This window comes from Seriola dumerili, unplaced genomic scaffold, assembly GCF_002260705.1.
Source record: "Seriola dumerili isolate Sdu_G_001 unplaced genomic scaffold, Sdu_1.0 BDQW01000435.1, whole genome shotgun sequence".
In the NCBI taxonomy this organism is placed as follows: Eukaryota; Metazoa; Chordata; class Actinopteri; order Carangiformes; family Carangidae; genus Seriola; species Seriola dumerili.
In genome coordinates this window covers 1348964-1363282 of record NW_019174690.1, presented here as the reverse complement: position 1 = coordinate 1363282, position 14319 = coordinate 1348964, and the positions used below count along the sequence as shown (strand labels likewise).

The following is a 14319-nucleotide window of genomic DNA, read 5'->3' as shown; positions in this document are numbered from 1 at the left end:
TAATATCTGACTGCACATATACCTTACATCATGTACATCAACATCTTTGAAAAAAAAATTTCCTGAGAAAAATAAAATATTATTTTAGAAATAAAAATTGAAGAAGTTTTCATATTTGATATTTATAAACAAGTTGATTTTATCTGACATGTGATTAATCTTTACAGACAGTGACCTTCTCAAGTTTAACTGCAGTGTTTAAACAGATAAAGCTGCCTTTTCACAGATCCATCGGTTTCTCTCACTACAGCTCACTGATTTCCATCCTCTGTGTTTGACAGAAATTGCACAGTGATCTTTCTCAGGAGGTTCTATCCAGGATCTGAGGGAAAAGCATGACGGTTAGATCAAGGCTGATAGATTTCATTATTCAAATTGTTCAGAATTGTGTCTCTTACTCTTCAGTCAGATCACTTCCATCGACCCACTTCCATCTCCCATCTTCAACTCTCAGGCCAATCCAGTATCCTCTGGTTCCAGAACTTTCCCAGCTGTGATCACTGACGTATTTCTGAGGACAATGGAGAAACAGTAATCAGAGATTTTTAAATACTACAAGTACACTGTGATTGAACTTCATATAGGCTGTCATTAATGTTTCCACAGTTTTCTCTTTACCTTTTCTTTTTTATCAACTATAACAACCAAATCTGAACCCTTTCCTCTGCAGTTTTCTTGAGCTTCTCTCCAGTTTTTCTGTTCATTAAGACCAGGGTTATTAATGGCATAGCAGCTGGACGTGTTGTTTAGCCATCCATCCTGACAAACATTACAATGTGTTTCTGTAAAAACAGAAAGAGACAAACTAATTAGCAACATTACTGCATAGTGATTGTATTATATTTGGTCACTAATTAAAGTGATCTGAACATACGGTTTTCTTCTATGCTGCAGTAGGCATCAATGGTCCACTGAGCTCGAGTGACGTTGAGCTCATTCCACTCTGTCTCCTTCTTCTCTATTTGTTGTGTTAAGTTGTTCCTCTGTGTCTCCAGCTCCTGGTTTCGTGTCTCCAGCTCCTGGTTTCGTGTTTTCAGGTTCTGGTTTTCTTCAGTCAGCTTGGTGTTGTTTTCAGAAATGACAGATGTAACTACAGTCAAACATGCAGAAGGAGAGGTGAGCTGTCATTGTGTAACACCAGAGACAAAAAGAGGAATCATTCCAGCAGAGCATTAACAGAGACATGTACATGTTTATTTACAGTTCAGTTTATACTCACAGTAGATATCAAGGGCCAAAATCACAAACAGTATCACCCAACTCACTGCTATTGTTGGAATAGACTGAGTTAAGGTGTGAGGCTTCTTATCTGACAAAACAATAAGAAATCAGATGAAATATGTTGTGTGCTTTAAAATAGTCAAAAGTTCTGTCACACAATTTTAATATTCAATCATTTTGATCATTGTTAAAATGCTTAAGTTAATTATTGGCAAGTAAACTGTGACAGTAACATACCCATGACGGCTGGTGTTTCGTCCACAATGTATACTGCTGCGTTAACATAGTCGGCTTCCTCACGTACCTCTGAAACTGTTCAGATCAAACACCAGTGTTTAAATATCTGCAGTAAATTAGCTCTTATTCACAGTGTTACTCCTGATATGTTGAGCAGACTGGAAAATACATGAGAATGTGAACATGAATTTTCAGCTGTTGAAATGCATTTGTTGCCAGTGTGTTGTCATGCTTCAAAAGAATCAAACAGTATGGATAATAGATAGATAGATAGATAGATAGATAGATAGATAGATAGATAGATAGATAGATAGATAGATAGATAGTTAGACTCAGAACATATTTACATACATCAACATATCACATGAATAAAGTTCTGATCAGTAGCTACCTACTATAGTTTGTTGTTGAGATTAGCGAGCTACACAGTTTAGCATCACTGTGGCAGAGCTGACACACTTATGAATATTTAGGAAACAATAAGACAAGATGCTGCAGCACAAAAGATGAGAAGCTTGTGAAGTTTTATTCTATTAGAAAACATCTTACCTGCAGACAAAGAAGGATTTGGATTTTTGAAAGCGACAGTCTGCTGCTGGCTGTTTCTGTTCATCGTGCACAAAGCACGAAGTTCACCAGTAATCCTCTATGAAGACTGAAAGACAAGTAAAAAAGGTGTGAAGTCTACCAATTATAAACCTCTCAGACAAGTAGGTGGGTGTTAGCTCTGTTTTTTGTGAGTTTGTCTTTGTTTAGCAGCTAATGTGAAGTTGTGATGGGAAGTATTCTCCTTTAATTGATTCAGTCCAGACTGTCTCTGACAGATTCTCTCACGCTGCTGCAGTTATCAGGTATTCTTAAGCAATAATGATGATGAAGAAATCAATTGTTGAGAGACAACACCTCAACGGATTTCAACATGATCAGCCCTTTATGTCAAACCACCAAAAAACTTCCTTTGTGAGATTTCCTGTCCCTCTCTGGAGGTCTGTTGGTGCTGACGTTGGCTGTGTGAATGAAGACTGAGGTCTAAAAGGACATAGCAACAGACTGAGACCAGACCTGCCTGTAACTCATCTTGATTAAATATGTTACAACATCCTATAATATTAACCTTGTTCTTCCTGACTTGATTAAAGCTGACTGACGTTTCCAAGGAGCAATTTGCAAGAAAAAGTCAGTAACGACATTGTGTGGCAGCATTTTTATTCACTGTAATCGACTACATTAATTTGCTTCTACTCATCTGTCTACATAAACTTATTCTTTGCATCAGAACACAAACACTCATGAGCACAGCCCAGTAACATTTAGTGGAGAGGTAATACAGCTCCCTCTGGTGGCCAATCAGCAGCAACACTGCAAAATGTTACATACAGGAGATTGAAAACTGAAGCAGTCTTGTTGGTCCCTTTCGTCAATCTGCTAATATACAAATGGTAAGCATTGCATCTCTAACAACGTAGAAGAAAAACACATTCAAAGTCATTGATGATCAACAGTTTACTGCTCTTTTACTGCACCTATATGATCTAATATCTGACTGCACATATACATTACATCATGTGAGTGTCTGTGACACAGACACACACACACACACACACACACACACACACACACACACAAACATCTTTGGAAAAATTTCCTGAGAAAAATAAAATATTATTTTAGAAATAAAAATTGAAGAAGTTTTCATATTTGATATTTATAAACAAGTTGATTTTATCTGACATGTGATTAATCTTTACAGACAGTGACCTTCTCAAGTTTAACTGCAGTGTTTAAACAGATAAAGCTGCCTTTTCACAGATCCATCGGTTTCTCTCACTACAGTTCACTGATTTCCATCCTCTGTCTTTGACAGAAATTGCACAGTGATCTTTCTCAGGAGGTTTTTTCCAGGATCTGAGGGAAAAGCATGACGGTTAGATCAAGGCTGATAGATTTCATTATTCAAATTGTTCAGAATTGTGTCTCTTACTCTTCAGTTAGATCACTTCCATCGACCCACTTCCATCTCCCATCTTCAACTCTCAGGCCAATCCAGTATCCACTGGTTCCAGAACTTTCCCAGCTGTGATCACTGACGTATTTCTGAGGACAATGGAGAGACAGTTATCAGAGATATTTAAATACTACAAGTACACTGTGATTGAACTTCATATAGGCTGTCATTAATGTTTCCACAGTTTTCTCTTTACCTTTTCTTTTTCATCAACTATAACAACCAAATCTGAACCCTTTCCTCTGCAGTTTTCTCGAGCTTCTCTCCAGTTTTTCTGTTCATTAAGACCAGGGTTATTAATGGCATAGCAGCTGGACGTGTTGTTTAGCCATCCATCCTGACAAGCGTTACAATGTCTTTCTGTAAAAACAGAAAGAGACAAACTAATTAGCAACATTACTGCATAGTGATCATATTATATTTGGTCACTAATTAAAGTGATCTGAACATACGGTTTTCTTCTATGCTGCAGTAGGCATCAATGGTCCACTGAGCTCGAGTGACGTTGAGCTCATTCCACTCTGTCTCCTTCTTCTCTATTTGTTGTGTTAAGTTGTTCCTCTGTGTCTCCAGCTCCTGGTTTCGTGTCTCCAGCTCCTGGTTTCGTGTTTTCAGGTTCTGGTTTTCTTCAGTCAGGTTTTTGAGCTTGCTTTCCGAGACATTATACATTATTTTTAGGTTGCTTAACTGGACTGTGAGATTGTCGTTGTTTCGCCTCAAGTTTTCATTGTCGGAAATTAGTTCAGTATTGCGTTTTGTCAGGTTGTCATTTTCAGCTAGTAGAGTTGTTTGGTTGTGTTTTAACTGGTCCAGCTGTCTGTCCTGACTGGGTGAAACAACTGTAAAATAAAGATTAGCTCAAGTGATCACAATATTGACATTTTTTTTGGTATATCACAGTGATACTCTCAGAAGATTGTTCCTGTCTGTTCTTCATTGTGTTTACTAAAATTGATAAGATCAACAAAACCCATGAAAAGATTAAAACCAATTATCTGTATGTCCTTCTCTCTATACTTTAGACTCCCTGCTTCTCTCAAAGCCCATTGGTTCCCGCTGAAGATGCAAATCTTTGAATTTTCCCACTTTAGCTTTTAAGTAAACATCACTGAAAACAGTGGGTAATAGAATTTGTTGTGAAATTTTTCCGCTGTAGATATGGTTGTGTTAGCGAGCTAACAGGTGCACAGTGTATTTGTTATTGATTCTTAAACTACGGTGGCCATTGTTATGAAAGAATATGTCGCCCAGTGTAGCAGTGTGCCTCAAAGATGTGTTCTTAATAACACTGGAGCTCTTTAGTATGTATATATATATATATATATATATACACGCATACACACAGTACAGACAATACTTGTTATTCGGATCAATTCAGTGTTGGTATAGGTCTTAACATGGGATATATTTCTACATTAATTAAGAGATTCATAAAAACAATTAGAGCCAGAAACTTAAACTAAAACAGACTATTTTTCTTCAGGGACTGTCTCATGTCTAAGTTCATACATGGATGGCCTGTTTTGTATACTTACAGTAAATGCAGACTACTATGATGCCTATTATCAAAATGACACAGAGAATGCTCAAACAACAAGCCACCAGCTGACAGGGGCTACGACTGTTTTTTCCTTTCTTGTCTGGCATGAGTCCTGCGGAGACAAATACAATTTAAAAAATTTAGGGGTAGTGAAGGTAAAAGTAAAGGTCATTTATAGGAAAGGATTGCAATAATTTTGCTTGGATAGATCATGGTTCTGACGCAGAGAAATGCGCTTTTAGCGTGAACAGCCGGGCTACTCCGCGTTGCCAGCTAGTCGGACTGGCGGACAATCCAAAAATCCATAAAGGCCATTAGTTACAGATAATCCAAGCCTCTGCCTTGGGAAAGACTTGTTTAAAAACAAAAAAAAAGTTCTAATATGGGTTAAACTCCATGAGTTAGATTAAGGCTTTGTTATAAATTTTCAGTCTTCAAACTCGAACTGAGATTCCCCAGATGACAACATCAGGGTTATAGACAAAGCGCTGTTTTTACACACTGAGTAGTAATCATCCTGAAACTAGTTCTCTCTTATCTGTAGTAAAAATGGTCATTTGAAATGGTAAAAGTTGTAATAGTGCTAGTACTAGCGGCATTATAAGAAATATTCCTAGTTGCAGTAATACCTGAATGTTGAGCACATAGTCTTTTTTTGTTCAACTTACCATTTGTGTCTGCAGTTTGCTCGGAGGTTTGGCTGTGCACCTTCACTTCATCGTACACAGTTTCCTCCTCATCTTTAGCTGAAAGGTTGAGGAACAGTCAATTACTGTGCAGTCTTGAAATTAAAATTTTCCATTATTTGAAATGAGCTTTTTTTGCCTTGAGGTTGATGATTGTGTTTGTCCCAAATTTCAGTATCTTGTAGAATGACAAGTCATTCAGTGTGTGAGCTCTCCACGGAGTTGTATTCTTTAGACTCTTGCAGGGCATTAAAACGATTAGCTAAAACCTAAGATGATGAAATTCTTCTGCTTCTATTACAGTTTCTTTGTATACTCTCCTGTGGTTTTAGGCAGCTGTGGTCAGTCTGGAATCTCCAGCGTGGGTGGCATAAATAGACAACACTAAGCAAAAAGCTGAGTTTACACTTTCACTTCAATACAACAATTTCATATACGTCTTTAATCCTCTACACAATGTAATATTACTCATCAGGTAGGACCCTAATTCCATTATCATATTACACTTTGAAGTGTTCAGGAAATCACTGAAATTAAATCTGAATGGGCTATTCCAATGGATTACAATTAGTAGAAGTAAAGTCATTAACAGTTAAACATTGTGTGTCTAGATTTTAGTTGTATCAGTTTTCTTTTTTATTTTTTAGTGAACATTTTTTCTGGACACCTCAGCTTATTTTTGTCCACTTACTTACTTGCTTGGATTTAACTCTCTGATCAGTAAAAAAAAACAAACAACTAAACTTACCTTCAGGTGGGGGTTTATTTTTGGGTTTGAATACAACTGAAGCATAGTTAATCTCCTCTTCCGACATCACCGCAGTTGTTCTCGTAAGCTCTGTCTGACTTGAAGACAGAGAAGGGCTACTGTAATTGAACCACAGACCATTCTAATATGAGAAGTGTTTGCTTCCCCTGTTCAGCTGAATCTGTTACTCACACCCTTAAAATGAACAACTTCTGCTTTTGGTTGAGAAAGTCATTTGCATCCACGGCTGACTGATTGCAGCCCTTCAAACCGTGTACAGTGCTTTCTTGTATAATGAAAAGATAATTTTCTATTAAAGGACAATATTGCAAACAGTGCACATGCAGGAAAAGGACTTTGGATGTCTGCTTTGTGCCATATCAGGAATCTCAATTCATGCACCATAACCAAACAAAAAAGAGCAAAGGACCAGCTGCGGGTGGCTTTTAACATGTTGAAAGATAGCTGGCGTCGTTACCAGAAAACTGCAGTAGCTGCTAAGACAAAACATTTTTCTGATATTATTTTTATCTAACCATTAACTCTATTCTTAATGCCCCCCAGTCTGTATCTGTGGAAGCCTCCTCTGAAGATGGCAACCACTATAGAGCTCTCATCTCACCCCCAACTTGTGACCCGTCCATCTCTGTCCCCTGCTCTGCTGTCTTTAACCAGTTTGAGCCTGTGTCCCTCTCTTTTTTAGATAGAGATCATGGGTCGTATGAAACCCTCAGGTACTCCTTGCTATTATGAAGCAGTCTGACCTTTTAGTGTGGTACCTGAAAATTTTAAACATGCTATAGTGCAGCCACTGATTAAAAAACCTGGTCTATACCCCTCAGCTCTCTCTAATTTCAGGCCTATTTCCAAGCTCCCGTTCCTTTCTAAAATGTAATCATTGTGCTTTTAGACTTAACTGCTGCCTTTGACACAGTGGACCACAATGTTCTCATCTCTTGTCTGGAGCACTGGGTGGGCAGCAATAGTGTAGCACTGGATTGGTTTAGGTACCTACCTGGCTGAAAGAAGTTTTTGTGTCCTCTTCCGTGCCTCTTCCCTGCAGTGTCCCGCAGGGTTTGATTCTGGGGCCCCTTCTTTTTTTCACTCGCGCCCCCTTGGTCCTATTTTGAGAGTTTGGAACAGTGTCTAAATTAAACAATGAAACATGTAATTTTCATGATCAAAGGACAAGAAACCCAACACCGCATTTTCACTTCATGTGACGAAGCAGAAACACATCAGTCGAGAAAAAAAAGAGAAGGAAACGGGAAACAACAATGGTGCAACACGCAGCAACACGCAGCAACCTCACAATGGCCGTCCACCTTGATATTCAAAGAGCTCCAAAAAGAGGTTTCCACTCCTTTTCACATTCTCCTGTTTGTCCTCTGGTTATGTTGGTCAGTCCCTCCGGTAAAATACAAGATTTCATCTCCTTCACAATACATGGATCAAAAGGTATATCCAGACTCAAACCCACCGACGGAGGAATCCATATCATGACATGGAAGCTGTATAGAAAAGTGTGAAAGTTTCAAGATGTGATAGTCGTGGCTCAGGTATCAAATGCTTATGTTTTGATCATATCAACTGCAAATATCATAATATCATACCTCTAATTTTAACTTCCTCTATTTGTGAGCTGCTGAAGATCTGCACTAGGTTAAAGAATTTGCATAATAAACTGTGGCAGTGTGAATATTTTGTTTTGAGTTTGGTTTGAATGACACAAGAGCAGATTCAGCTGGTGAAGCAGATATCTGTACACTGATAGGGTTGTTAATGTACAGCGAATGAATATTTCTGGTTGGACTGGTGCATGTTTTTGTAAAGCTGCAGCCAGTATTTTTTATACTACAAGATTATATTTTTTTTATATTTAGTATTATTCAGTGTTCTTCTAAACGCTAAGCAGAAGTTTGTTTTTCCACAAATAAATTCTTGGTGTCACGGGCCTGTGAAACCTTCAGAGCAACATGGGACACTTAAAAAAATAAATAAATAAATAAATAGATGCACAAGTAATAAAAACAGATCTTCATAAGAGCTTTTATATTGCTTCTCCATGTAGTGCCTCTTTATCAGAGGCAGAGGAAAGTTTTAAATCTTGTCGATTTCATTGAGGCCTCTGGGGAAAGCTTTCCTCAAAAGTACTTGAGCTTCTTAAATATTTCTCATTATGGCAGATTAGGCGGCCTCATATCTGTCTGGTTGTAGGACATCCTTTACAAGCCCTAGGTTTCCGTGAGACTGATATGAACGTGGAGGTCAAATTTCGAACAATAAAGGAAATTTCTTCTTCTTCTAAGTTATTTGATACCTCTTGTAGAGTTCATTACACCTTTCCTCTGTCACATGTATGTATGTCTTTAGGGTAGGATGCAGTGAGAGATGGGTACTGGGTAATACTGGGTAATGGCAAGCTGCTGCAGTGTTGTGAGATGTCCACTAGGTGGAGATGGGGAAGTCAAAAGTATAGCTCTCCCTGGCATCACAGTGTACCCATACTTACAGTGCAAAACTTATAAAATATATGTTTTGTTTTGTTTTTTTATTATTGTGAGTAAGATTTGTGTCGTTCATTCCCTCCACTCTGCAGTTACTGTTTCTTGAGGTTTTCGGTGTTGACATGTTTATAGAATCACACTTTGCATTATTCGGTCTAATCATTAACCAACTCTCCTACATGCAGTTTCCAAATATGAAGCAGAGCACAGGTGAAACTCTGAGGGATTCATTTAGAGGGAAATTCTGAGTGCAGCTTGACACACAGCTCGTGATTGTCATATACAGTTGTCCCAGTCTTCATGTCTTACATGTAACAACTAAAGTTACTGTTTTTCCAAAAACCACAAGTCAGAGGAAAATGGTTTTTGCCACATTATGAGAGCACGTCCGTGTCGAGCTGAAATTTCATATCATATGATTGTAATGTTTTAACCCGAATTCAGCGTTTTAATTCTTTGTCTTTGTCACTTTTCAGTAGGAGGCCACTTTGCTGAATTTCAGTGTGATTTTATTCCATTATTTTCACTAGATAAAATTAAGATTCTGATGCTTTAGTTTTTCTGCAGCTGACATTACTTTCAACAAAAGGATGTTGTAAACTGTTGAGTAACTGTTAAGTTGGTGAGTTATCAATCTGAAGGGTTATTATCACTTGTCCTTATTTTCACTATCATTGTTGTGTTTATATTAATATCACTTTACTTCCCCTAAATACCTTCCTTTCATTCAGAACGCTGTAGCCGGAGGCCAAACTAAGACACCAGTTCACAAATTTTTGCACTGGTTTCCAGTTTGTCATACAACTGAGTTCTAATAACTGTTGTCTTTAACTTACCCACTGTTATCTATAAATATAGATATAAATACATCAACTGTGTGGGTGCTACTCTCGTGTCTTTCCTCCTGGGCTTCCTGTCAGAGATGTAAAATCCTTCTCCCTCTGACTAAACTGGAAAAAGTGCCAGTGGTGAAAGAGTTAACCTTGGAGATTACATCACTCCCTCCCTCTGCCCTTTCCCATCTCTTTCAGCCCTCCTACTCCACCCCTCCGTCTCGTCTCATCTCATCTCTCCCTCATCCGGCTGCCTCCCTCTCCATCCCTTCTCATCCCCTCTCTCCTCCCTCTCCGGGCTTCAGTCTCCTCCCTCTGCATCCCTCCTCCCCTGCTGTCCATGTGTCCAGCCCCTTCATTAACTCCAGTATGAAAGGGAAGCCTATTGCTGGCAGTCACAGTACCAGATCCTCACAGGAGCCTCACACTCACGAAAAAACTCCCCCACCCACACACACCCCGACTCAGGCCTGGACTGGGAGATACACTTGGCTGCCAAATCATAATCAGCACACCTCTGAGCGAGGCCTCGGTTTACCAAACCTCTCAGACATGGAGCTCCACAGTGTGCATAAAACCTTCCACCACAGCCACCTGGGTGAGGAGAAGCACCAGATGCTGAACTTGAACCGACGCCTGGAGACCTATCTGAATCGGGTCAAACTCCTGGAGGAGGAAAACTTGCTGCTCGGGCAGGAGATCCAAGCTCTGAGACGCAGCGGTCACGGAGCTTCGACACGCAGGAAGGGCTTAGAGGAAGAGCTGCGGCAAACAAGGCTGGAGTTGGATGCAGCCTGGATGGACAGGGTCCACACAGAGCTGGAGGTCGGCCGGCTGAACCAGGAGTTGCAAGCCCTGGACCTGCAGAGACAGAGGGAGGCTCAAGCCCACGTCAAGGCCAAGACAATGGCGGAGCAAAGCAGGAAGGTGCTGGAGGAGGAACAGAGAGCACAGATCTGGCTGAGAGAGAAGGTCAGTCATCTGGAGCATGAGATGAGGCTCCTAATTCAAACCCATCAGGAGGACGTGGCCCACTTGGAGGCCACATTGACCCATTCCAGAGCCGCAGTGCCACCCACACGGGCTCAGAGGGGCAACCAGGCACCGAACCTCCTAGAGCTGGGGCAGGAGTACTCCCAGAGGGCCAACAGAGCATGGCAGGAGGCAGCAGAGGCCTATCAGGGCCAGTTAGCTCAGCTAGAGGAGTCGCTCAACCAGGCCAGAGGCCGTTTGACCCAAGTGGGCCAGGAGAAGAGTGAAAGCCAGCTGAGGCTCCGAGCCCTGGAGAAGGAGATCGCCTCAGCTCAGGATGTCAGGCTGCATCTGGAGAAGAGCGCATCCCAACAGAGAAACAAACACAGTCAGGAGATCCAACAGCTCCAGGTGAGTGTGATTATCGAACCTGTCAACATCCTTTTATGAAGCATTATTGATCAAAATATCACATTTCATCAGTTAATTGATTAAATGTTCACTCTAAAAATTAATTTATTGTAACGAATGAATTAAATAATGACCACGACAGATTAATTTACTGTCAATTGATCATTTCTGTATTATGATAGAAATTAGTATAAATATTTCTGCATCACCGTCTCTTAGTGTCAGCTTTTTTTTTTTTTCTTGCAGAAGCTGTCAAAAATGATTTAGCAACTTCTGTCTTGTGAGAAAACAATCCCCCACTAGGTCCTCTGTTTGCTGTCTGTCTCGTGGCTTCACATGGCACAAAATAACAGAAATCTAAAAAAGTCTAAAATAACCAGAGAAGAATGTGAACACTTGATAATCAGCATCTGCACCACTTAGGTCAGTGAGACAAAATGGAGTTCAGACACATCATATGTTGCATGTCAGTCACATATGACTGGTCAAGTCTTCACCAGAAGATCCTTTTTGTTTCTAACTACAATGTCCACATGAACAATTTTTTCGATTTCTCATTTCCTGGCAAATATTCGTGCTCTTTAGAAAGATGCCAGATGTCGCACTGAAGACTTCTAGGAGCATTTATTATATTGCATATTCTGATGCAATGAAAAGATTTGGGTCTGAAAGGGAAAAGGGAACTACATATACATATAAATAATATATTGGGTCTGTTGGGATTAGTTCTGGGTCGCTCTGAGGTGAAGCACCCAAATCAACTGTGTGGTCCTGGAGGATTAGTAACAAGTTTGCATCGGCTGTCAAACAGCAAACCAGAGTCTCAGACATTAAGCAAATGTGTTATAATGCTGTTCAGACATGTTCCTCTTACCATCATTTGAACAAACCCCAGAGCATGACAAACAGTGGAAGAAAGGATATCTATTCTCTTTCATAAACTACAATGTGAGAATGCTTTTTTTTTTTTTTTAACTGCTTCCTCTTCCTGTTCGGCTTCCTGTTTTGGCAGGCACACATGGAGGGCCTGGAGGCGGAGAAAGAGGAGGTGGGCCAGCAGATCGACCATCTCCTCCTGGAGAACCGAGGCCTGCTGCAGCTGAAGATGTCTCTGGGTCTGGAGGTAGCGACGTACAGGTACGCTGCGCCCGCCAGCTGCTTTTTATACGGCGAGGAAATTAGATTTCCAACACAGCCTCAATTCAGAGGTTTGTCTCAACAGCGGCTCTTCTACACCTGTTGATCCTGTTTAGGCTTAAGGGGCTGGTGGTGCCTACACCCTGCATGAGCTTTTCCAAGATGCCTTCAGTATCTCTGCCCCTGTAGATTCAGAATTATTGATCCAGGCCTGATCAGTAAGAAAATACATAAGTCCATACTGAGTGTCATTTTCCCATTTGTTCATATTCCAGAAGAAAACAGAAAAGAGAATCTTTATCAATCTCATACCTGTGCATTAGTAATGGTGCTGCAGATTAGACATATTTAGCCTAGCTTAGCATAAGGTTAAAAAAAAAATAAAAAATTGCACACAAACACAAATCTATTGGTTTCAGAGGGAATTATGTGTCAGAGCCGTTCTTGATTTTCTCTGGGGAAATATTCACACATCCAACTATTTCAGATAAAGGTGTGTTGAGTGTCACTTGAGTCTTGAGAAAAGAAGATCCTGCTCAGCATCACAATTATATTGATCATACCAATGTTTCAGTCCCTCTACACCTCTGTCAAACTGTCACTATACGATCAATAAACTGTGAGATCGGTGATCAGTGTGCAGGATCTTATTTTCTCAAGACTCAAGCTATTACTGGTATTTCAGCAGAAGTCTTATTCGATTGTGCAACGAAAAATGTCGATTTGCTTCAATTCGGATTGCACTGTTTCTGCAAACTAATTTCACCGTATCAGATGTAGATGCTTGCAACACGTCCACCTCACGTTGCATTTTTGCTCAGTTACTTCACTGCACTGCAATAAACTGTATCTCTTGCCCTCTAAAATCAGGGGGGGTGAGCAGAGTCGGCTGTAAATAATGAAGCCTATCCAGTCACAGCCAAATGCATTTATTGACTGTCTTCTAACACGACAGCTGCATTCTGCTCCTCTAGCATTTCCATCAAAGATATTGTGATCAATGGCTGAAAAATGGCCATTCTACTATGATCATTGATCGACGGAGATACGTTTTTTGTTCCGGCCTTCGTGATGCCTGTGTGTGACACTGTGGTCTGTCACGCTTCAGTGAAAAAGGGGAAACTGTGGCTCCATGCTCTGATGCACTAAAACTTCACATTGAGGACGCTGATCTATGGAACTAACCCGATGTCAGACAGATGGGTGATGAATGCTAGTTAATGTTGATTTTAACATGCCCAAAGATGCTTGTATACTCACGCTTTCACGGGAGCTGACTAAAATCGATTTTCAACAACATCTTTTTACTTTAACCACTGTGAAGAAAACGATTCACTCACAGTCACAATCACGTGGCGATCCTTCATGCTCAGCTAACTTTTAGTCGCAGCCTCCTTTGTATCTGGCTTCAAAGGTGTCCGATTACAACATGTAAATATTACATAATTTAAAGAAGAACTATGCCATCATCCATCGTAGGGTGTGGCGTAAAAAAAAAATCCAGTTCCAGGAACTCAGGTTCATTAAATGAAATGAATACCTGTGTATGTTCCTTTAGTGGAAATGATATAAGTATCACATATTAAATAATCAAATACAAGTTATGTGAAGCTCGGACGCCTCAGGGTCAGATTTGGTTCCACAAATCCAAATGGTGTGTCCGGCTCAGCTATCATCACCACCACGTCGGCTCTGATTTAGGGGATTAGTTTAACCTATTCAAACGCTGCTGCTCACTAACAGCGCAGACGAACAGCCTTCCATCCATCGGGGAGAGAAGCTGACAAATAAAGAGCCGTCCGGACTAAAGGTCATCTCATTGAGACAGCAGCTTCTGTTGTCCTCGGACAGACTAACTTATCCATTATGGAGCTCTATGGTGGCGTCTCCTCGCTCCGGCCCCCACCTCCTCAAAATATTGACCCTCACCCTTTAGTGAAGAGCTACCGATTTATGAGCTATGGGAGTCTAGAATAACAGCAGAGGGGAACGGGATGGGGGATGGGAGGAGGGGAGGGATGG

The 14319-nt window shown here is 40.4% G+C and overlaps 3 protein-coding genes across 3 annotated transcripts in view; 1 reads left to right on the top strand and 2 right to left on the bottom strand.

The window, feature by feature from the left end:
* Positions 1-146: 146 nt before the first annotated feature.
* Positions 147-1462, bottom strand: LOC111234101 (early activation antigen CD69-like). The gene is made up of 6 exons (XM_022762020.1): positions 1459-1462; positions 1220-1309; positions 875-1090; positions 619-782; positions 399-511; positions 147-322 (listed from the first exon to the last, which is right to left on the bottom strand). Exons 1-6 carry the CDS (start codon positions 1460-1462, stop codon positions 199-201), a joined length of 711 nt encoding a protein of 236 aa, XP_022617741.1. The 3' UTR covers positions 147-198.
* Positions 1463-3187: 1725 nt separating this feature from the next.
* Positions 3188-6557, bottom strand: LOC111234121 (C-type lectin domain family 10 member A-like). Its single transcript, XM_022762052.1, has 7 exons — positions 6438-6557; positions 5672-5749; positions 4999-5115; positions 3916-4302; positions 3660-3823; positions 3440-3552; positions 3188-3363 (listed from the first exon to the last, which is right to left on the bottom strand). Exons 1-7 carry the CDS (start codon positions 6502-6504, stop codon positions 3240-3242), a joined length of 1050 nt encoding a protein of 349 aa, XP_022617773.1. The 5' UTR covers positions 6505-6557; the 3' UTR covers positions 3188-3239.
* A 592-nt stretch (positions 6558-7149) lies between these two features.
* LOC111234100 (nestin-like) overlaps positions 7150-14319 on the top strand; it is an 11875-nt gene continuing 4705 nt past the window's right edge. Inside the window, exons 1-4 of the mRNA XM_022762019.1 lie at positions 7150-7171; positions 7501-7511; positions 9976-11160; positions 12173-12297. Of these exons, the coding sequence (XP_022617740.1) occupies positions 7150-7171; positions 7501-7511; positions 9976-11160; positions 12173-12297 (1343 nt within the window). The remainder of the gene's footprint in view (positions 7172-7500; positions 7512-9975; positions 11161-12172; positions 12298-14319) is intronic.